The 23,915-nt window shown below is 44.9% G+C and overlaps 2 protein-coding genes across 6 annotated transcripts in view; one reads left to right on the top strand and one right to left on the bottom strand.

Annotated features, from left to right (window-relative positions):
* Positions 1-19,764, bottom strand: part of LCA5L (lebercilin LCA5 like) — a 71,404-nt gene extending 51,640 nt beyond the window's left edge. Inside the window, exons 1-7 of one of the 5 annotated variants that reach the window (XM_029578256.1) lie at positions 19,532-19,764; positions 18,743-18,875; positions 18,440-18,603; positions 12,228-12,358; positions 10,178-10,312; positions 8,037-8,401; positions 4,868-5,388 (exon numbers count right to left, since the gene is read on the bottom strand). In XM_029578256.1, the coding sequence (XP_029434116.1) occupies positions 4,868-5,388; positions 8,037-8,382 (867 nt within the window). In that variant the 5' untranslated portion in view covers positions 8,383-8,401; positions 10,178-10,312; positions 12,228-12,358; ... (1 more) ...; positions 18,743-18,875; positions 19,532-19,764. Of the gene's footprint in view, positions 1-4,867; positions 5,389-8,036; positions 8,402-10,177; positions 10,313-12,207; positions 12,359-18,439; positions 18,604-18,742; positions 18,891-19,531 lie in introns of those variants that run through there. The other 4 variants (XM_029578257.1, XM_029578258.1, XM_029578254.1 and 1 more) reach the window with 4 other exon arrangements.
* The window catches only part of LOC115076616 (SH3 domain-binding glutamic acid-rich-like protein), a 91,138-nt gene continuing 86,456 nt past the window's right edge, over positions 19,234-23,915 (top strand). The window contains exon 1 of the mRNA XM_029578260.1: positions 19,234-19,513. Coding sequence (XP_029434120.1) covers positions 19,469-19,513 — 45 coding nt within the window. The 5' untranslated portion in view covers positions 19,234-19,468. The remainder of the gene's footprint in view (positions 19,514-23,915) is intronic.

Here is a 23,915-nt window from a genome sequence, read left to right as displayed (position 1 = left end):
GCGAGCTAGGGATATTAGGGTGTGAACCCTCTGATGAGGAAGGTAAGCCTTTGCCTGTAAGGTGTCCAAGTCTGCCCCAATGAAGGATAAGGTTTGAGATGGGACTAAGCAAGATTTCTCGTAATTGACAAGAAACCCTAAGGAAAGGAGTGTTTGAATTGTCAATTTTAGGGAGGATTGGGCAAACTGTTGGGTGGAGGCCCTGATTAGCCAATCGTCCAGGTAGGGGTAGACGTGGACACCTTCCTTCCGTAGGAATGCTGCTACCACTACGAGACATTTGGTAAAGACTCGAGGAGCAGATGCCAGACCTACCAGAAATCGCAGATACTTGCGATGGGATCGTGCGATCGCAATGTGAGTATAAGCGTCCTTGAGGTCGAGAGAACACAGCCCATCCCCCCTTTGTAGCAGAGGGAGCAGCGCGCCAAGGGTTACCATTTTGAACTTCTCTTTTTGAAGGTATTTGTTGAGGGCGCGAAGGTCCAAAATGGGACGTAGTCCCCCTGATTTCTTTGGTATTAGGAAGTATCTGGAATAGAATCCCTTCCCTCGTTGAGAGGGAGGGACGAGTTCTATAGCATTTGATTGCAGAAGAAGAGATACTTCCTGTTGTAATTGAGCCAAATGGGTGGTTAGACTCCATGCTTGAAGAGGCGGGGAGTCTGTCGGAAGAGTTATGAAGTTGAGGTGGTAACCCTGTGCGATAATTGCTAGCACCCACTGATCTGAGGTGATCTGCAACCAAGCTTGTAAAAAATGGTTACAGTCGACCTCCTACAGGGATGTCTGGAAGAGGGCTTGGCATGTGCTCCCTACAGGGGAGTCAAAGGCCAGCCGCAGGCCCAGGAGGAGGGGCTACAGTAGGCCTTTGTTTCCTAGGCTGACGTGGCTGAGGTCTGGTAGAGGATCGAGCTGGACGAGGCCTAGCCGATGGAGGATAGTAACGACGTGGCCGAAAGAACGACTTTTTAGAGTCCTTCTTAAGTGGTTGTTTGGAGGAAACCTCAGACAGAACAGAGGAAAGTTGTTTCAACGTCTCGTGGTGATCTTTTAATTCAGCGACAATTTGCTGAATTTGTTCTCCAAACAAATTGTCCCCTAAGCAGGGTAAATCCGCTAAACGATCCTGGACCTCTGGGCGAAGGTTGGATGACTTTAACCAGGCCCAACGTCTGGCCGAGATGGCAGTAGCTGAAACTTTTGTGGAAGCATCGAAGATATCGTAAGCCGTTCTGATCTCGTGCTTCCCTGCCTCAAACCCTTTGTTAAGAAGGGCTTGAAGCTGTGGCTGGTACTGGTCCGGTAATGTGTCAGCGTAATCTTGCATCTGTTTAAGGATGGCTCTGTTATATTGAGTCATGTAAAGTTGATATGAAGCTATGCGAGAAATCAACATAGCTCCATGGTACACTTTCCGTCCCACACTATCCAGGAATTTATTGTCCTTGACAGGTGGAGTGGAAGAGTGTGGCTTTAGACGCTTGGCCTTTCTTTGAGCGGACTCAACCACAACAGAGCGATGATCCAGTTGAGGCTTTTGAAAGCCTGGTGCTGACTGGACAAGGTATGTGGAGTCAGCTTTCTTGTTAACTGGTGACACAGATGAAGGAGACTCCCAGTTTTTCTTTAAGAGATCCAGAAACACCTGGTGAATGGGGGATGGAAGCGATGATTTTTGGAGCATCCAAAATTGGAGCAGTTCCATCATCTGGTGTCTGTCATCGGTCTCAGATTGCAGCTGAAAAGGTACAATTTCTGACATCTCCTTAACAAAATTAATAAAGGAGAGATCCTCTGGAGGAGATCTTTTTCTACTCTCCGTAGGAGAAGGTGGTGATGGTAAATCTGTGTCAGAAGATGTATCATCACCCCAGGTATCGTAGGGATCACTTGGGGGTTGAAGCCCTGACGGACCTGGTTGAGGATCCGAAGGCATCGAAGGAAACCTTGAAGGAACCGGTGCTGCAAGCGGTACTGGGAATGGCATCGAGGGCTTCGGTGCTGCCGATGGAATCGGTGCCGGTCTTGGAATCGATGGAGCCGAAGGATAAATCGGTGGAGATATACGAGAAGGCACCGATGGGACCACCCCGGAAGGGGGAATCAGGAACGGTGTTTCTCCTGCCGATGAGAATCCTGTCGGAGACGGTGGCGCTGTCGGTGCTACTGGAATCATCGATGGAAGGGCATGTACAAGTGCCTCCATGCGGTGTAGTAGCGGTGCTAGCGCTTCCACCAGAGGCTCGGTGGACGGTTCCCTCCTCGGTGCCGGAGACGGTGCCGGTGGAGGTTGGAACCTTTGCATCGCTTTCTCGATGGCCTCCTGGACCAGCCGGTCCAGTTCTGCCCGGAGACCAGGGGTAACAATACCCGGCTCGACGGGAGAGGGAGGCTGAGGCAGAGCTGGAGGGACCACCGTAACCGGTGGGATCACGGCTCCCACACCCCGAGAGGGTGAGGGTTTCCTCGATGCCTGCGAACGAGACGTGGACGGTGCCAAGTCTGATCGAGGCCTCTTAGTCGGTGGCTCGGCTTGTTCAGAGGTCGATGACTGTGGATCCTCGACAGGCCGAGACTTGTGCCGTCGATGGCGATGCTTGTCCTTTCGGTCTCCTCGCCCATCCGGGGAGGGGACAGGAGTCGACGGCCGAGAAGTCATCGATGGTGGACGGTCACCGGAGGGTTGACGATGGTGGTGCAACTTCGACGGTGCCGGTTCCGATGACGTCGATGCTATCGATGGCATTGGGGTGGGTGCATGGAAGAGGAGCCCCATCTTCTCCATCCTGGCTTTGCGACCCTTAGGTGTCATTAAGGCACATTTGGTGCAAGTCAGGACATCATGCTCACTACCCAAACACAAAACACAAACCCTATGGGGGTCTGTGATTGACATAGTCCGGACAACGATGGAACCCGGTCGCCATGGCCTAGGGCCAAATTTAGCCGCGGGATCGGTAAGTGCCAACAGGCCTCGAGGGCCAAAATCGACAGCAGTCGATGAAAAACGGCAAAAACCTTACCGGAGTCCGCGAAGGTGACAAAAATTTGTCGAAGGGAGACTCCTGAGGGGCAAATTTTTCTTCGGAAAGAAAAACCGAATTCCTGTCAGGAACGTGGTAAGAAGAGCTCCTTTCACCGCGTGGCAACTGCTACGCGGAAAAAAGAAGACTGAAGGGAGACCCCTGCTGGCTGCAGGGTCAGTGCCTTGCTGGGCATGCCCAGTAGGGGCCAGTCAAAGTTCTGTTAAACTTTGACAGAAGTTTTTCCATGGTGGGCTCCATCCTCGATGTCACCCATTTGTGAGGACAACCATCCTGCTTGTCCTGTGAGAAAAAAGTGTTTCCACTAGCACTGGTGAAGTTGAGACATGTACTTCTGAGACTTAAGAGCTTACAGTCTTGGAAACGAACCCTTGAGGCTATCTGCTGAGGAAGCTGCTGTGGGGCTAGGGATTTGCATAGGACTAGGCCCTGGCATTTACTGCTGAATTATAATCAGCGAGGTCCCTCCAGTATAGCTGAGGACCATCCAAAGAGGATACGGACAGATTCCTAAGTCTTTGGGGACACTGGTTCTCCCTGGAGAAGCCCTCAGTTGGAGTAATACTCAGAGAGAATAAATTGTTTCCAGTTGGTGATTTTCAGTGTGGAGTTGAGGAAACAGTAAGACCTTGGTGGGGACTCTGATGGGAACAAATTCTGAGGATCATTGCTTTAAATGGTTGAAGAGAAAAAAACCTGTAAGACGTGAAGTTATTTGTGAGTAGACTGAGAAGTTACCTTTGATACTGAGTTCTGGATTCTGTTTCTCAACTTTTCCATTTATTTTTATGAGCTTTTAGACTTTGAAATTTGAACTTGTCAATAAACTATCTTTTCTATTTTTTTTAAACCCTCTTTGTATGGACCTTCTTGTTTTGGGGGGGGGGGGGGTGAATTTCCCCTTGAGCCACATAACATTTTGCTATTCCTCAAAGGAAAAAACCTTGTTCTAAGGCTGCAGACAAGTTTTCCCACCCCTGTGGTCACCAAAGGTGACTCCCAGCAAAGGGGAGGGAGGGGGAGAGGGCTTACAACTGTGAGTGAATAAAGATAGTCAGGGTGTAGTGCTATTCCTGTGTATGCAATGTTTCCATACCCACCTAATGAACCAGAATCGTATTTGAGACTTTGCACCTGTCCTCCGGGGATCAGGGAGTGTATGGACACACACACACACACACACACATACACACACACATACACACACACACACACACACACCTACACACACCTACACACCTCTTCCCAGGTTCTGCCGCCCCTTCCTTAGCCCCCAGCAGTAATAAAAATAAAATCAGTGTAGGCCCTGTAAGTCATTTTTAGTAGCAGCTTCCCTGCAGTGACCTCTGCCCCTTCTCCTACATGGGGTTCCTGTTACTAAAAATCCCATGTGAGGGATAGAGCCATCCCAAGACCTGTGAGCACATGTTGGCTCTCAGAAGCAGCACAGATTTTCTTTTCTTGTGGGTGTGGTACCGCCTGGATCCACATGGGTGTGCTGTGAGGTCTGCTGTCAGCAGGACCGCATGGTGTCTTCACACTTTAGCATTATATACAGTTTCCTGTGTTGCTTATGCAGAAATCCAAGCCCACACATAAAGGAGGTAGATATGATGTGATGTGGGTGTGTGGCAGTACTTTGCAGGGAAAGAAAATGGAGTGCTTAGAACTTAAATAGCTCCATAGCTGGATGCTGAAAAATCATTTTTGCATTAAGAAGAATATTTAGAGATTTAACTTCTTATAACCTAGATGCCCCTCAAAATGAGGTCTTCCTATAAGTTTATTAAGATGTGAGAATGCATTAGCACATACATTACCTTTATTTGATTTTCACTGACTTCCAACTGAACTGTGCACAGCGACAATTTCTCTGTAAGCTCCCCCCTTTCTGCAAGTTTCTTATCTTCGGAAATTTTTTGCAGTTTTTGCATGGCGTGCTTGGTGGTGCAGAGTTCGGACTCCACCTCCTTGAGCTTCCTGGAAGTGCTGCGCTCCTCTTCCTGGGATTTCCGGAACAGTCTCCTCAGCATCTTCACCTCACCGTGGTGTTTGGTGATGAGCTGGTGCCAGCCGTTCTCTGTGTTTTCAAATTCTCCCAGCGCCTTGATGTGCCGCTGCTGAATCCTTTTCAGGATTTTGTTCTCCAAGCTCGCTGCCTCCACCTTGCATTGCATCTCGTAGAGTTCGTTTTTCAATTCTTTAATTTTGTGAAGTCTGGCTGACAGTATGCGGTGGGGAACATCATTTTTCATATTAATTTGAGTAAGACTCAGAGAGTGGAGGTTTAAAAGAGTAGTGCGCCAAGCATGAGATTTCTTCCATACACGTGTCCTGTTTCCTGTATAAGCAGATAAGCAAGACATTTTATTCCCATGTCACTGCAACCTCCACTCATAAAACTAGTCCACATTTAGATGACAAAACAGACCTCTGTTCTGCAAATTCCTTACACATTTGACAGCAGCATGGAAAGATGTTTTAAATAATAGTATCAAAACTGACGAAGAGAGGGAAAAGGATCAAAGTCCAATATATAGATCTCAAACCCACTCAATGGCAAATGACAATATCATAAAAAAATTTTGCTTTAAAATTTACATCTGCAGCCTCTCGCCTCGCAATGGGCCGCAAACTTCAATCAGCTTGTAAAGCAGAATGTAATATCTTTAATCGTTTATTGTCATGTTGCTCATCTCAATTCTAAACTTTATTCAAACAAATTACTTACCACTAATCTAACTTCATTCAAACCACCCTAAAAAAGGTATACCCATGTGAAAAATTTGTACTTCTCACTTTCCACTACTGGTTAGAAAATTTAACCGTAAATCTTATAAAGAGGAATACTTAGCCAATTCATCATGAAATATAACTCAAATTGTCCCTATGCTGTCTGTTAACATAAGTAGAAGAAGTTAATGAATTGGATTATCTGTGGTAGTATGGGACTTGTAGTCCTTTAGCATCTTTTAGATACAATGTCCGGTGACGTACGCAACGGAAGCAAGATTTAAGAGCAGATAGGTCGTGAGATGAGTAGAGACGCCTTTGCGCCATTTTTTAAAGTGTTTGGTGAGACATTGTTTGTCCGGGTAAGTTTTTGCTTTTGCTAGAGTCTATTGAAGTTTGTGTGAACCATTTTTGGATAGATAATAAGGGAGGACTGTGTGGGGTTTGTATGGTCAAGGGTAGGTGCACTTTTAATGTGTTTTTGTTTGTTTTTAAGGATACTGAAGAATATTGGCCGTTTCAAGTAACAAACATCGCGAAATAATCCCCTGAGGAAGATTGTTTTTACAATCGAAACGTGATTCATGTCAGGGAACAATTTGATTTATATTTCATGATGAATTGGCTAAATATTCCTCTCTCTAAGATTTACGGTTAAATTTTCTAACCAGTAGTGGAAAGTGAGAAGTACAAATTTTTCACATGGGTATACCTTTTTTAGGGTGGTTTGAATGAAGTTAGATTAGTGGTAAGTAATTTGTTTGAATAAAGTTTAGAATTGAGATGAGCAACATGACAATAAACGATTAAAGATATTACATTCTGCTTTACAAGCTGATTGAAGTTTGCGGCCCATTGCGAGGCGAGAGGCTGCAGATGTAAATTTTAAAGCAAAATTTTTTTATGATATTGTCATTTGCCATTGAGTGGGTTTGAGATCTATATATTGGACTTTGATCCTTTTCCCTCTCTTCGTCAGTTTTGATTATAATAGAGAGGTGTTCTGCTGCTTTGATTTTTGATTAAATAATAGTATAGCAGGAAAAAAATAGTAGCCCTGTCTTTATAATTCTTTCATTCAAGGTTTGAGGGGGATGCTCTAAAGAATATCTTAGAATTACATTTTGTATGTACTTTTAGAAATTGGTTTTAGTTAAACATGAGTAAGGGTGTCCCCTTACTATATGCATCAGAGTACCAACAGACCCTGGATGATGAGGTTATCAGACACTCCCCCAGTGAGAACAGTTTGTGATCAGGATAGCACAGGCTAACAGAGAAGCCCAGGTGGTTTCTTGTTCTTCTCTTCCATCTCCTATCCTAGGATGGTGGCTGGGACTTATGGGTGGAGTCCTGGGCCTGCAAGGATTTCAGAGTTTTCTTGGGGTTCAAGAGGACCCTGAGAATGAGAGGTGATTAGTGGTGAAGGGGAGTTAGCTCCATACTTCTTTGTCTGTACTGCATGAATCTGTACCAGAGCCAATACTACCAAAGGAGGAAGAGATATGCTGGAGCTTTGCCACTGGTGGTAGGGTTGCTGTGCTCGAGGTGTGTTGGGAGATGGAGGTGCGTGACCAATGGTTCACCTAGGGAGTCAAATGTTCTTGCACCGGCTCTGTTTCAAGTAATACTAAAACAAGGGTGGCACTCCATGAAACTAACAACCAGCAGATTCAAAACAGATCATAGAAAGTACTTTTTCACTCAGTGCACAATCAAGTTGTGGAATCTGTTGCCATAGGACGTGGTCAGGGTGACTAGCACAGTGGGGTTTAAAAGAGGTTTGGACAAGTTCCTGGAGGAAGAGTCCATAACAGATTATTACCAGGTAGAATAAAGAAAGCTATTGCTATCCTTGGGAGTGATAACAGGAATTGGATCTACTTTATGGGATCTGCCAAGTACTTGTGACTTGGATTGGCTGTTGTTGGAGACAGGAGCTGGGCTTGGTGGACTTTGGCCTGACCCAGCATGGCATTTCTTATATTTTGATGTTCATCAAATACCCCAGCAAACAGATTTATTTTGGAACAAATGCAGACTGTTTGGACATGTGGTTATTTTTACTAGGAAGTTTTAGATGGCCTTCCACAGGTCTAAGGGCCTTGAAAAATTTTGCTTTCCCCTCTGTCTGGAAAAGGACCCAGGGAGCATGATGTGTTTAGTTGCATCTCCGTTTTCCATTAGCCAGTGGAACAAGGATTACACAGGGGGCAGTAAGCTTTGGAGGAGAAGGACTGAGAACATTTCATATACCTTTGGCTTTAAAGGAATAAACATTCTTCTTCTCTTGGACTGTCTTCTTTGTAATCTCTGGTTCTCCTATGAAAGTGGAGGCTGAAGATAATTCTAAAATATCTTCATTGCTGTACTCATCTGAAGGTGCAGGAGACGAGCCTTTGCTTCCAGATGCACTGCTGCAATTTCTTTCCTCTTGGGTGCCAACACTACAGTCACCACCACTTCTGATGTCGCTGCTGTTCCTAGAATAATCTTCACTCTCTCTCTTTTCTAAGATATTTGACGATGTATTGTCTTCCTGCACTTCCATACAGATCAAGCTTCTTCCCAAGCTTATGTTTGATGTATTAGTCATGGACATAATGATTAGAAGCCACAACCTGTAATAAGTCAGAGCATTTATTATCCAGTCCTGCCATTTCATAAACAATTCTTGCTTTTATAAACATCCATCCTTCCTTATCTTCCTGGCATTCATTCTATACAAGCACTAGAAAGTACTTCAGATGGATGTTTCATGGGGAAAGGAAAATTCTCATGTCTATTTTAAATTGGGCTTCCTTTCCAGTCATGTATATATGCCCCACTAGAGCAATAAAGAGATCCACATTCAGCCGTTATCCAGCTGAACTAGTAAGCCGGATAAATATATCTGGCTAACTTACCGTAATCAGGATATTCAGTGACATGGATTCACTGAACATACCCAACTATCTAAAAGTTAGCCAGTTAAGTTTATCTGGCTAATTTTAGGCCAGGTCTCCAATGTGACCAGAATTAGTTGGATAAGCTATCTGGCAAGCTCTGAATATCAGGCAGACAAATCATCTGGTGAAATCATCAGCTTCTCTCAATTACCCACTCATCCCATTCACCGCTTAGCAGACCAATTATTTAGCTGGATAAGTAATTATATGGTGAAGAGGCGGCCGCTGATCCTGGGCAGATATTTAGCTGCCGCCACCTAGCCAGATAAGTCAAAATGTATCCAGCTAAGTGGCACTGTGAATATGGACCTCTGCTTTTTAAATCTAAAAGGTTATCTGGCCATCATGTCTTAGATGGGTTTCTTCTGCTGGGCACATCCACCATGTCCTGTAAGCAGTGGGGACTATCAGGTCATCCCTCATTCAACTGCATAAGCCAAAGAAGTCAATGCTACTGTTCCACTATTATCACACAAGCATAAAAATGGGCCGCAGTCTTTTAAGACAGAGGGTTAAAACATTTGCACTAGTTCTCTCTCTTGCCTCATACTGGACTAGGTGCAGAAAACTGCAGACAGATCAAAAGGAAAATGAATGGAGACAGAGCTAAAGAAGGTCCTGGACAAGAATTCTGTTCTGCTGAACTCCAGCTTTACAGTGAAGCAAAGAGCTAAAACTGCCTGGATTTAACACAGTGGAAAAGAGCAAGGTCCATTTCTATTAAAACCTTAGGATCTGATTTTAAAATTGGGTTTTACATGTGTAAATGCACTTTTCCCATGTTAAGTGGGCTTTTGAAAATTGCTACAATATAGGCCATTGCATTGTCCATAGGATATTCACATGTAAGTGCACTTTACTCAAGTAAATGGCTTTTTTAAATTGCTACAATAATGTTACATTTACATGTATAACCCCTCTGAAAATTACCTCCTTAAAGGGTAATTTTAAAAGGAGTTTCACATGCAATACTATTGTAGCAATTTTTAAAAGCCATTAACGCACGTACAGTGCACTTGCATGTGAATATCCTAAAGGCAATTTAAGGCATATACTGTAGCAATTTTCAAAAGCCCACTTAACTTGGGAAAAGTGCATTTACACATGTAAAACCCAATTTTAAGTGTGTAAATGCTTTTTAAAATCAAGCCTTTATTGGATAGAGAGTTGTTCTGAACATGCAAGTGGAATTCTGAATTCAGGAGTGTTTGTTTCAGGTGCCAGAGTTCGGGTCTTAAACCTTAATACTTGTTATGAATACCCAAATTCTAGGCTTGTAGTCAGAATACGTGACAGTCTCTCTAATGTACATCCTAATAAGAGTCTGTGCCAGATCAGACAGTGTGCACTGTTTAACCCTCAGTTGGATGCGGTTATTGAGTGAGAGAAAGAGACTGGCCATAATGCCCTCAAGCTAGACAGATATTTATATCTCTATGGGAAGCCCACCTAGTAACTCGAGGTGAGGTTTACTCACTCCAGGCGCCTTCCTCTTTGCCGGGAAAGATCACTGCTGGCCTGTCCCTCCTGCTGCCGAGCTCTGGAATTTGTTGCCAGAGGATGTGGTTAGTGCAGGTAGTGTAGCTGGGTTCAAAAAAGGTTTGGATAAGTTCTTGGAGGAGAAGTCCATTAATGGCTATTAATCAATTATACTTAGGGAATAGCCACTGCTATAAACTGCATCAGTAGCATGGGATCTTCTTAGTGTTTGGGTAATTGGCAGGTTCTTGTGGCTTGGTTTGGCCTCTGTTGGAAACAGGATGCTGGGCTTGATGGACCCTTGGTCTGACCCAGCATGGCATGTTCTTATGTTCTGATGCAAGATTGTGCCCAAGTTGGGATGCAAAGTTCTAGTGCACACTGTCCAGCTGTAAGTGCCTTCCCCAGAGAGCTTATGCTTCAGTTTTTCTTGCCATGCCTTGCCACAATAGCCTTGGATGTGAGATTGTTTCAAAGTCAGGATATACAATGTCAAATCTCTCAGGCAAAGTCATTGTGGCAAGGCATGGAAAGTAAAATAGAAGTGTAACCTCTCTGGAGAGGGCATCTACCATTTAACAGTACCTGATTTGGTGTTGTGCATCTTGCCTTGGGCACAATCTTGCATTCAAGGCCATTTTGTCAAATGGAAAGGAAAGGGGGTGTGAGTGAGAGGAACGGAAGGGGGAAAGGGGGTATAAGTGAGAGAGAGCTGAGGGAAAAAGGGATGAGAGTGAGGGTTGATGGAAAGGGGTAAAAGGGAAGGGCATGAGTGAGAGGGGAGGAAAGAGTGGAAGGAATCCCAGGAGTATGTGACAGGACTGCCAGCTTCCTAGAAATATTACTACTATTTGCAACTCCTCTGTAAACCCTGGCCCCTGCCCCCTGCCTCCCCTCTTCCCCAGCATTTCAAATCATCAAAAGGGCCAGACTGCAAGGGATTCCACTCAGCAAACCTCCACCAAAGGAGCCTTCTCCCCTTTGGTTCTCTCAATGATTTGACCTGCACCATACCTTTGAGGTGGGGGTTGGAAGCACCATCTTACCCCTTTCTTCAGGGAGCAGATCGCCTTGAGCTGCCTCTGCTACTGGGGATATATATATATATATATATATATATATATATATATATATTTATTTTTAAGAGCCCATTACTCTCACCAAACCCACCAGTGGGAGTGGAGGTCCGGAAGAGGGGTGTAGATGGTGTGGGGGGGGGGGGGATATGGCAAGGTGAGTGGAATGTGCATGAGTGTATGGCTAGGAGCACTCTTTCCCCTTTGCAATTTTTACTTTGCCCTTTGCAATTTTTACTTTGCCCTGTTTTCTCACTCCTATGTTGAGGGGGAGAGATATATATGGCTGCGGGAACTCTTTCTTCCTCTCCTCATCCTTGTGTGTGTGAATGTGGGGAGAGGGCCATCTTTGTGGAGGCAGCTGGGTGTGGGAGATGGTGGTATAGGTAGGGTGGGGTAGTCGGTGTGGGTGTGATATTGTTGGGAGTAAGTAGTGGTGTGGAATGATGTGAGAGGGGTGTGGGGGATGACTGCATTACTTTCCTCCTTCCCCTACTTTATCCTCTCCCTTCCCTTCCCTTTTCCTCCCCTCCCTCTTTGCCTCCCCTCCACTATCTGCTTTGTAACTCTCTTGTGTGTGTGTGTTGTGGGGGGGGGAGGGAGGGTAGTAATGTAGCTGGTATGTGAGGGGAAGGGTCGTAATGTAGCTGGGGTGTGTGTGTGTGTGGGGCATTCTTATCCCCTCTTCTTACCCCTGTGTGTTTGGGGGGGAGGGGTGAATGAGGCTGTGGAGATATTGACTGAAGGAGGAGGAGGACTGGAGCTGAGTAAAGAAGACTGGGTGGTTCTGCAGCTGCAACCCCCTATCCCAGTTGTGGGTTTGTCCTCAAAATTAATTTTAAATACAAAACAAAGTTGCTTCTTTTCTTTCGAGTGCTTAACTCTTCCACTGTCAGCTTTTTTGCTTCTGTACACCAAACAAACCTTTCCTATGTTTTTCCCACCTCACGTTCCTGCTGTTATTGCCTCTGTGGGAGCTCTGCAGCACCTCCAGGGATGACTTTCTGCTCTTCAAAGAAGGTGAAAAGGATGTTACTGTATCTGCACGAACTTCACAAGGGATCAAACTCGAGGCCTGATTGGTTAAAAAAAAAAAATCAACTGACAATGATCCACCAATCAACAGTCTTCTTAGATAAACGGTTTAAGAATTCTTTCCAATTGATGGATAGGTCTAAGAACCAATGAAAATGCTCACTTAAAGGAGGTGGGCATTTCTGTCATATCAGTGGTGAAGTAGTGACAAATTTAGGTTTCTGCCACCCCTAGGCACTGTTGGCTCTCCAAATTTCTGTGCCAATTCTGCTGCACATGAGCAAAAATATGTGTTTTTTTGAATATTAATGTTCATGTTATATTACATTATGAAAATAGTTTTAAAACATGCTTGTATTTTTTAGTTTTAGTGGTGGTGTGTTTTTACACTGTAATATAGGAGTGGGAAAGAAAGCAAGGACATGGTTATGAAAGAAGAAGGTAGGAAGAGAGGAGCAGGGCATTCCTTGGCGTTTTCTGAGATACAGGCAAGTATTCAGGCCAGCAGGAGCAGTCTCCTAAAGGGAAAGAAAAGAAAACTATTTTGATTGTGATCTTTTGTCACAGGTGGTCTAGTTTACTAGGGAATTTCTATCTGAAACTTGAAGACAGCTTGGTTGCAGAATGTTTGCCCCATAGCTGAGCTAGGAAAAGGTTTAAGAGTTGTTTCTTGTGAAAACCCTGCACAAGCAGGGTCTGATTTTCAAAGCTATTTATTTATGTGCATAAAACATGGTTTAATGTAGGAAAATGGCTGCTGTAAAATAGCCCTGGGTTTCATGTGCGGAAGAGGACATGCAAAATCTGATTTCATGCGTCCTTCCACACGCACTGGGGAGATGTGTTCCAGGGAGCAGAACTGAGACTTCCGTTCATGCTTTGGTATTTTAAAAAGTGCACACGAGAGCAGGGTTGGATTTAAGATTATGGCGCCTGTAATCGGGGGGCAGGAGCACCTTAATCAGCCTACCATTCCAGGAATAAAAAAAAAATGCAGCAGGGAGAGTCCCAGTTTTCTGGTGTCCTAGGTTCTTGCCTGTGTTGCCTCTGCATAAATCTGTCCTGGCACATAAGGACACCTGCATAGGTTATGCTCTCGACAGAGTAGGTGTAACTTCTGTGCGGATAAGTCTGTGCACGTCTCAGCCCTCTTATGCAGCAATTTTCAAAGCAAACCTCACACACATAAATTCACTTTGAAAATGCAGGGTAAAGTCTACACGTAAAAGTTGCACACAGACTTCACCCCTAGCCGCACAGTGGTGAAATTACCTTCCCAGAGGTCAATATTTAGTGATGTAGTGAGCGGCAAATTTTTCTGGAGAAAATTACGTGCATAACTTGTCCCCAATATTCAGGGGGAAATTACACACATAAGTTTCCCACTGAATATATTTGGATAAATTACACACACAACTTTATCTGGATAAAGTTAGGATTATGATTTTCTTTTCAGACTGGACTTATGCACGCAACTTTACCCAGACAGTGCTGACTATGTATACTCACTAGCAAGTCGACACAATAAAGACGTGTGGAAAACGGGCACTCAGTGTTAAGGTCCCACTTTCCAAATGCGTGCCCAGCCACCTCTCCTGGGCGCGATACTGTATTTAAATGAGGGGTCGTGCTAAAAAGGAGGCGCTAGGGACAATAGTGCACCCTTAGCAGCGAAAGCCCAGGAGAGGTGACTGTCAGCGGGTTTGGAAAATGGCCGCTCAATTTAATGAGTGTCCGTTTTCCTAACCTGCAACCAGAAGTAAAAGATTGGTAAAAGCCAAAGATTCTTTATTATCACACTATGTAGAAAATAGTAAGGCTCGACTCTGGCCGAGTTTTGCTCTTACGACCGAGCTGCTTCAGGGGCTACTTAAGTGCGCTTAACATGGATAAAACCTATTGACAGGCTTTTCAAAATTGCTATAATATACAGAGTGCTATTGAATTGTCAATAGGTTTTACCCACGTTTAAGTGCACTTAAGTAGCCCCTGAAGCAGCTCGGTCACAAGAGCGAAACTCGGCCAGAGTCGGGCCTTACTATTTTCTACATACTGTGATGATAAAGAATCTTTGGCTTTTACCGATCTTCTACTTCTGGTTGCTACTTTGCCATATTGGATTGGCTTCTGTTGTGTTTCCTGGGACCATCCATTTTCCTAACCTGTGCACAGCCTCGGGTTAGGAAAACGGATGCTCGTAAAACTGAGCGTCCGTTTTCCTAACTTGACCCACTGGCACACTTAAAAAAAAAATGTTTTTAACCTTTTGGTTCCTCTGACTTAATATTGCCATGATATTACGTCAGAGGATGTACAGAAAAGCAGTATTTTCTGCTTTTCTGTACACTTTTTCTAAGCATAAAACATGTGGATTGGGCACACATTTTTTTTTCTGTATCTGGGGCAAATGACTAATAGCCTCATCAACGTGCATTTGCATGCGATAAGCGCTATTAGTTTTGGGGGTGGTTTGGATGCGCGTTTTGGATGCGCAAAATCTCTTATTGTATGAGAGGCAGTGGATGCGCATAAAACAGTGCACTCAGCTGAGCGCGCTTTACTGTATCGGCCTGTGAGTAAGTTAATCTCTGCCCCCAGAACACCTTCATTGATGCCCCTTTATGTGCAGGTAAATTCTGTACACACAAAAATGTATGTGCTCCGCGGGGGGAAATATTCAAAGCTTGCTTTTTTTGTCACACACACACAAAGGCTTTGAATATTGACCTCCTGCTCTGCAGAGCTTTCAAAAGAAAAGCAATTCTGTTCAGTGTTGAGTATTCAGCATAACCAGAGGCGGCGTCTGGAGACTACGGGCCAGAAGAGACCTGACACTAATGGGCTTGCTTGTTACTGATTGTTTTTGTCTTTTCAGTGGCTCTTCTGTTTTCTGCTACTACAAATCCACACTACTATTTTGGGAGGGAGGGAGCAGAGTTCTCAAAAGCTAATTACAAATTAATTTCACCTATCACTTGTTTACTCATCTTTATTTCTACATAGCCAAGTGGACTAACACCATAACCCCAGGATTTTATTCAGCTACAAGCCTGTTCTTGATGGAGCACTGCTGACATCTGGTGATCACTAAAGAAATTCCAAGTGCCCACAACTTTTATTGCTCGCTCTTTCCTTTAGATAGTGTACACCCAAGTCATAGTTGATCATAGCACCAGACAGTATAATGAAAGGAGACCCAGAAACATTTTTTTTTTTATTTTGGTTGCTCATTGGTTGGGAACTTAAGGAAATTATGGTGAAAAGTATTGGACTTCACAACCTAGACACTTAGGTTTTTTTTTTTTTTAAATAGAGATATTACTTTTGTGTCTTTGTTTTTTTCAATATTCATGGTGTTAATAGTTTTCCTAGTGAAAATTTGCTGAATTGTTCGCCACATGAGAGAGCCCCTGAAGGAGGAGGATATCGAAACACAAGTCATGTCGGGCTCTTTGTTTGGCAGAACAAGGACTTTTAAAACAACATCTGAAAGATAAGTGTCTGTGGCTCTTCTTTTTGAAAGCAATGGTTTTATACGCAGAGAAAACAGTTCCATAAAAAATATTTAGGAGACCAATGATTATAAAAAATTGGGCTATTTTCATTTTAGTGGTTTTGGGATGAAATATTTAATCTCATAAACTGTGTTTGAGTGAGCAGTTAAAGACCATTATTTCATAGGAAGGTCTCAATTAGGTCCTATTTTGTGTGGTTTTCATTTTGTTAAAAGTATCTCAGAGCAAAGAATCAGCGAGGGGGTGGAGGGAAACAAGCAGAGAAATTGCCTAGAGCCGTGATACTACAAAGGGCACTCTTTTTGGTGAAAATGACTTGTTTGCACTGCATAGAATCTGGCTTGTTGTGGTTTCCAGTTTATTTTTTTTTTTGTCTGCATGTTTCTATTTATACTTTATGATCTCTTTATTCTGTGTTTGGCGGGGGTTTGTCTGTGTTCTGCATGTGTGACTGAAGTGAGGTGTAGTTTCTTTGTAAGGATCGATAGCAACTTTCTTTTTTCTAATTTACAAATAGGTGGTGTATTGGTGTTTTTAGGGCTTGGTGTAATATTTTGAGTGTTGCTTTTTCATAGTAGGGTTGTTACTGTTTGAGGGCTGTGGCATGGACTGTTTACTATATTGTAATTCAGAGGATTAATTTTCAGCATCAAATTAAAGACAGCACTATTTTAAAATGTCTATAATACTGTAACCTAAATATTTAAATGGCTATATGCTGTGCTAAGCTGTGTCTAGGTCCCTAAGACAGCTGTTGGGTACACACATTACAGGGAAAAATGTTCACTGTAGGCCAGAGGGGTCAGCAATGTTTGTTTTTTGGGGCTTTTTTTCCACATAATGCCAAATATGTAACATCTCTAAGGTGATGTTGCTGTGCTGACCCCTGCCTGCAGGGAATAGGGGAAGAGGTCCTCCATAGCACAAATCATCCCTGTTTCCCCCCCCCCCCCCTACTCCAGGTTGGGGGGTTAGTTCTTTGCAGCAGTTAGCCCCATCCTTCAGTAAAAACTAGTGTGGGGGGGGGAGAATTAGGCGATCTGGCCACCCAACAAAACCATACCTCTAGTCTGCCTAATACAAACCTCTGTGACCACTCTCCTACCTAGCATGCATGCATCATGAGATTACTAAAGCCAGCCCACAAATTTTGAAAATGTTCACAGTACCCACAGTTACATACTTATACTTATTCTAACTTTCTGCCTAAGATGGACTTCCACCTTAATCAGCCCACCATCCTACCAATATTTTTCCCCAGGTCACATATTCAGATACGTGAACAAGCCCCATGTGCTTTGAACTGCAGCACAGCTGTCGCCTTCTACCTGGTGCAAACTTCACAATGGTAGGTTATGGCTCATAACATTAGAGCCATGGCTGCTTTGGTGGCCCTTCTAAGATCAATCTCCACTGAGGAGATTTGCAACACAGATGTGGAATTCAGTTCACGCATTTATAGCCCATTACTTTTTAGGCACTGACTCCTGCCATGAGAGTAGATTTTATGTGGGCAGCCTGTCCTCCACCCAGGGCCAGAGGAACCACTAGGCGAGCTAGGCCTGTGCCTAAGGTGCCGAGACTTAGGGGGCGCCACCGCTGCTCTCGGCCACTTCAGGCGGCAGAATTTTGAAAGGGCAAAAAGTGCCCCTTCAAAATTCTGCCCAGCCCCAGCCTCACCCTGCTTCTCCCCCCCCCATCATGCCATCCTCCCGACGCCCCCCTGATGGTCCAGCGGAGGACTCAGGAGTGATCTGCCGCTCCCGGGGCCTTGGCTGCCACTAACCAAAATGGTGCCTGTGGCCTTTAGCCCCTACCATGTGACAGGGACCAACCAATGGCACCGGTAGCCCCTGTCACATGGTAGGGGCTGAAGGTCACCGGTGCCATTTTGGTTAGTGGCAGCCGATGACCCGGGAGTGGCAGATCGCTCCCGGGCTCCCCGCTGGACCAGGTGTTTTGTGAGGTTTTTTGGGGTGGAGGGGGAGGTTGGGGGAGTGGTGGCAAGTGGTCCCTGCCCCTAGAGTCGGGGCTGTGACCGGGGGCGGGCTGGTGGCAGCATGGGGGGCGGCACAAGGCTGAAGGTGTCTAGGGCGCCAAATCCCCTTGCACCAGCCCTGCCTCCAGCTTCTCTTTGAGGGACAGAGCTAAATTCCATCCCCTCTAGGACTAATTTTTCTTATTGGGGTTGCCTTTGATATTAAAATAAAGGGTTAAAACAAAAAGGGGTTTTCCAAACTGACTCCAGATTTCAAGACAGGTTGATCCAGTCTTGGTTTTACCCCATTGTATGTTGGGACTTTTCCCTATTGCATTCCCTAAGAAAAGCAAGACTATAAATAACTGCATGCAGGTGAGTAAATCCAGGATTGGATCAAGCTGTCCTGAAAATCTGGAGCCAGTTGGCAACCCTAACGCAAACATGTTATCCTGCCTGTTCACAATATCATCGTTATTGTTCCTCCTCATTGCTGGAAGATGACTCTTAGCTGGGAATTCCCACTTGGGTGGCTGATTCATCCTGGCTGTCCTAGGAGAAAACAAAGTTGTTTAAATGTAACAGGTGTTCTCAGAGGACAGCAAAATAATCAGCCACATGTTCTTACCTTCTTCCCCTTAAGGAGATGGTATTTTAAGCTTCCATACAAGACTGAGCATCTGCAGTGGGAATTCCAGGCTTTTCCGGGATTCTCTGGGAGACCATCTGTGTCAGTGCTGTGCGATGTCACTCACTTGTGTGGCTGATTATCCTGCTGTCCTTGGAGAACATCTGTTACAGGTATGAAACTTTTGTTAAATAAAAAGTTCAACTGCTCTGTCTGAAAGCTGAGAGTTTTAACTTTACACGAGTTGCCTCCACAGGAATAAACAGTTTGTGTACAATAAAAGCACATCGGTTTGGAACTAACCCTTGTAGTGCAGTCTGTTATTTCCAGTCCTGTATCAGATTAGGCAGTTGCCCTCATTATCACAGATAGGGAGCATGCCCCCTGACAGTCAGTCACCACCTGAGGACCACGTCTTCAGCTGACAGCCCCAAGTCTGAAAGAACCGAGGAAGCGTGGTTAGACATAGCTACTGCTGCTAGATGGGATTTTGCACTCAGCGGGGTAGGGGGGGGGGGGGGTCGCCCTGTGAGAAAAATACCAAACTTAGCAGGTATCCTCCCATTTATTTTCTGTCGACTGATTTATTGTGTATGTGTATGTGTGTGTGGAGGGGGGGGGGGGGGTGCACATCGTACAGTGTCTAATAAAGCTACATGAACAAAAAAACAAACAACCAAACTACCCCTCCTCCCTCCCCTCCCCGCTACAACAGGTTCCCGGAGTCTTCTGATTGGTATTGCAGTCTCCCTGGCCTTTTACGGACTCTTCTCGGTCAACCTAAGCTGATTAGGGGCATGTGCGGACCTGACTGCTCTAGATGCGGTCGGGAACCAATCGCCTCTTCGGCTGACGGTTCCCAAAATACCTTAAGAGCCAGGGAAGGGAGTCTGAAAATGCATGGCTGAAAGGGAGAGCCTGGGAGGCTGATGTTTACAGGGGCCACCTTTGGGGCTCGGTGTCTGGCACTGCTCTTTACCCACTCGCTTTCGTAAACACGTTTTAAGACACATTTTTCTGTGAGTCAATATGGTCATCAAAGTGTTCGTAGCCACTGTTGCCGGGTCCACAGCGGTAAGAGTTGATTTTTACCTTTTAATCTCACTAAGCTGCAGTTTCTCTTGTTCATTTGCCTTTTCTTTTAACTTGCATATGTACATGAATAAAACGATTTATTGCATGTTGGGACTTCCTTGAGAAGCTGGTAACTCGAAATATAAAAACCCGTTGCGTGAGGCGTGCGAAGAGAGGTAAAGTTCCCAAAATAATCTCCAAGCAGAAAATCCTCGTGCCTTCCCCCGCTCTGGGGTTTGGAGGGGGGGTGTAACCGACCACTTCTGGGGTTTGGTCTGGCAGGCATAAAAAAAAAAAAAAAAAAAAGCAGCAGCTTGTGCTGAATTGTGAAGTCCTGAGGATGCATTTTAAGTATTCTTAGCTGTTTAATTTAACGGGAGAAATGGTGCAGGAGGCCAGGCAGTGCGCGTACGGTTTTCAGGGTTTCCCTTTCGGCCCACAGCAGTCGCCCGGGTCAGGGCAGCATTTCAGCGCCAGTGAAGGGGAGTGAGCTGAAGCCCGGGGAGGAGGGGGGCGGGGAGGCCTGTTTCCTTTTATATCCAGCCTTCCCAGCTCATCTCCGATTCCAGCCTTGCTTCGGCAGTCTCGCTCCTAAACAAACTTCCTGCTGGAGATAGAACTGCAGCCACCGGGCACCAGAAGCATCTTAAGAACCTTCCAGAGTGGCTGGAAAAGTCCACAAAAAGACCCCCGGCTATTCCACAAGGCTGGCTCCAGGACTTTCCCTGGAACTTCAGCGGCACCCGACACCAGGACATTCCCGGTATCCTGCTGCTGCTGGCACATAACATTGCCATCATCGCTCAGCCAAATGCAGTGGTACTTAAGATTTTGTCACCCAGGGAGCTATTTTAACTGAGCTTCAGGTGGTCAAGGGTCAAATTCAAATGTTATCTTCCCTGAACGTGGAAGAATTGGCCCACGTTCTGTCTGCAGTCCAGGGTATTGTGGACAGTAATATGTCAATCAAATAATTATGTTCCATGTTTCAAGATTGTAAATAACCTATTGATGCATGTTATCCAAATAACATTGTGGCAGCCACTGGGCTCAGAGGTGGTGCAGTCAACAACACCCTTCTGTCTCAAGTAAATGACACCAGATAAAGACAATTAGCTCATCCAGTCTCTCTCTCTCTGATTTTCTACCATTCTTTGGGTAGATGAGCAGAAATTCCCAAATGCAAACCAACACTGGTTCCCTCAGTTGCCCCCTGGTTTTCCACCTGAACCCTCAACCTTTCTCCCACCATTGCTCTCCTTATCTGTGCTGAGCCCCAATGCTGGCTTCCACTGCCTTTGCTGGTAGGGGCCATTTCATTCCCTTTTATCTTCCTCTTTTTGATTCTTTCAAGTCAGCAACTGAATCAAATACCCAGGTCCACTTCTATGTCTTGTTAGAAAGTTTGTAATTTGCAAAGTTAGTGAGGCTGTTGTCCAGAAACCTCTGGCCTGCTCATCCTGATTTATGTTCTGGTTTTAACTATAGTAAAGCACTGCTGTGCCTATGAACATTTACTGATGTACTGTTGTGTGTGTTTCAAGCCACAGGAGACAACTTTTCAAAATGACTGGGGCTACCTCTCCCTGGTATTAATGAAGGCATTTGCTCAACATTGGGGGTTGACAAGCATCTATTGCACCTACAGAGTTGGTGTCTCTATTTGCAATATATTTAGAATGTAAATGAAACCTCATGAGCAAGAATCAAGTGTAAAATACTACTGTGTGCGGGCTTACAGTGCAGTGCAATGAGATGTAATGAATGGCATTAAGGACATCACTAGCAGGGATGCATGCAGACATTTTGTTTTTTGTTTTGCTTATTTAAAATGAAAATACTGAAACAACATTTTTAAAAACAAAGAACATGAAAGGAAAAGCCAAAACCAAACAAAGTTGGGCCCTGTCTGAGGGGAGGGGGTAGGGTGGGGGAACCTTCGAGGCCTCCCCTCTGATCCCTCCCTCTCCCTCTTCTTTCCCAAACCCTCTTACCATATTTTTCATTTCTTTCGTGTGCCAAGAGCGACCCCTGGTCACTCCTGTTCTGTCAGAGGTATGCTTTAAAAATATTTTCTTCTATAGAGTAAATCATGGCAGAAAAAGGCCTACGTGGTCCATCTGGTTTGTCCAGCGAGTATTTATTTTATTGTTTTTATTTATTTATTTTCCTATGGGTAGTAACTGCCGCTCCGTGAAGGCTAACTGCCATTCCTAAGTTCCATCCTTTAGCCACTAGGGGTCCTCTGTACTTATCCCAAGCCCTTTTGAATTCCAGGATCCTTCTTGCCTTCATCACCTCTTCCAGGAGGGCATTCCATGCTTCTACCACTTAGGGCTGCCAACTGTCCTGATTTTTTTTTTTTTGGACTGTACAAACCTTTGGGGTACTGTACAGAAGAGGGAGAGCTAAAGGGCTTGGAAGTATCATGATTTTAGCCTCCCACCTGTAGGTTAGTATCCAGTCCTTCAGTGCAATTGCACAGTACAGTGTGCACTTTAGTAAGTGTTGTACACATTTATTTTGTGTCGCTTACATAGACTTCAATCCACAATTTAATCAGAGGCCTAAAATTTTTTTACAAAACAGTAGTTTAGCCCCTGAGTTCGGAAATTTTGAAGGTTTAAACATAGAAACATAGAAATGACGGCAGAAGAAGACCAAACGGCCCATCCAGTCTGCCCAGCAAGCTTCACATTTTTTTCTCATACTTATCTGTTTCTCTTTGCTCTTTGGTTCTATTTCTCTTCCACCCCCACCATTAATGTAGAGAGCAGTGATGGAGCTGCAACCAAGTGAAATATCAAGCTTGATTAGTTAGGGGTAGTAGGGGTAGTAACCGCCGCAATAAGCAAGCTACACCCATGTTTATTTGTTTTACCCAGACTGTGTTATTCAGCCCTTATTGGTTGTTTTTCTTCTCCCCTGCTGTTGAAGCAGGGAGCTATGCTGGATATGCGTGTAGTATCAGTTTTTCTTCTCCCCTGCCGTTGAAGCAGAGAGCTATGCTGGATATGTGTGAAGTATCAGTTTTTTCTTCTCCCCTGCCGTTGAAGCAGGATATGCATTGAAAGTGAAGTATCAGGCTTATTTGGTTTGGGGTAGTAACCGCCGTAACAAGCCAGCTACTCCCCGCTTTGTGAGTGCGAATCCTTTTTTCTTCTCCCCTGCCGTTGAAGCAGAGAGCTATGCGTGAAGTATCAGTTTTTCTTCTCCCCTGCCGTTGAAGCAGAGAGCTATGCTGGATATGCATTGAAAGTGAAGTATCAGGCTTATTTGGTTTGGGGTAGTAACCGCCGTAACAAGCCAGCTACTCCCCACTTTGTGAGTGCGAATCCTTTTTTCCACATTTCCTCTTGCTGTTGTAGCTTAGAATGATGTTGGAGTCACAGTAACCATGTGTATGTTTATTGAATAAGGGTATTATCTCCAGGCAGTAGCCGTCATTCTGGCGAGCCACCCACTCTTTATTGACGGCCTCTTGATTTTATGGATCCACAGTGTTTATCCCACGCCCCTTTGAAGTCCTTCACAGTTCTGGTCTTCACCACTTCCTTCGGAAGGGCATTCCAGGCATCCACCACCCTCTCCGTGAAGAAATACTTCCTGACATTGGTTCTGAATCTTCCTCCCTGGAGCTTCAAATCGTGACCCCTGGTTCTGCTGATTTTTTTCCTATGGAAAAGGTTTGTCGTTGTCATTGGATCATTAAAACCTTTCAAGTATCTGAAAGTCTGTATCATATCACCTCTGCTCCTCCTTTCCTCCAGGGTGTACATATTTAGATTCTTCAATCTCTCCTCATAAGTCATTTGATGAAGACCTTCCACCTTTTTGGTCACCCTTCTCTGGACCGCCTCCATCTTGTCTCTGTCTCTTCGGAGATACGGTCTCCAGAACTGAACACAATACTCCAGGTGAGGTCTCACCAAGGACCTGTACAAGGGGATAATCACTTCCCTTTTCTTACTAGATATTCCTCTCTCTATGCAGCCCAGCATTCTTCTGGCTTTAGCTATCGCCTTGTCACATTGTTTCGCCGACTTCAGATCATTAGACACCATCACCCCAAGGTCTCTCTCCTGCTCCGTGCACATCAGCCTTTCTCCCCCCATCGAATACAGTTCATTTGGATTTCCACTCCCCATATGCATGACTTTGCACTTCTTGGCATTGAATGTCAGCTGCCATGTCTTCGACCACTCTTCCATCTTCCTTAAATCCCGTCTCATTCTCTCCACTCCTTCCGGCGTGTCCACTCTGTTGCAGATCTTAGTGTCATCCGCAAAAAGACATACCTTACCTTCTATCCCTTCCGCATTGTCGCTCACAAAGATATTGAAAAGGACCGGTCCCAACACCGATCCCTGCGGTACACCGCTTAAAACCGCTCTCTCTTCAG

The sequence above is a fragment of the Rhinatrema bivittatum genome, chromosome 15 (assembly GCF_901001135.1).
Source record: "Rhinatrema bivittatum chromosome 15, aRhiBiv1.1, whole genome shotgun sequence".
In the NCBI taxonomy this organism is placed as follows: domain Eukaryota; kingdom Metazoa; phylum Chordata; class Amphibia; order Gymnophiona; family Rhinatrematidae; genus Rhinatrema; species Rhinatrema bivittatum.
This window is presented reverse-complemented; position numbering and strand designations above follow the sequence as displayed.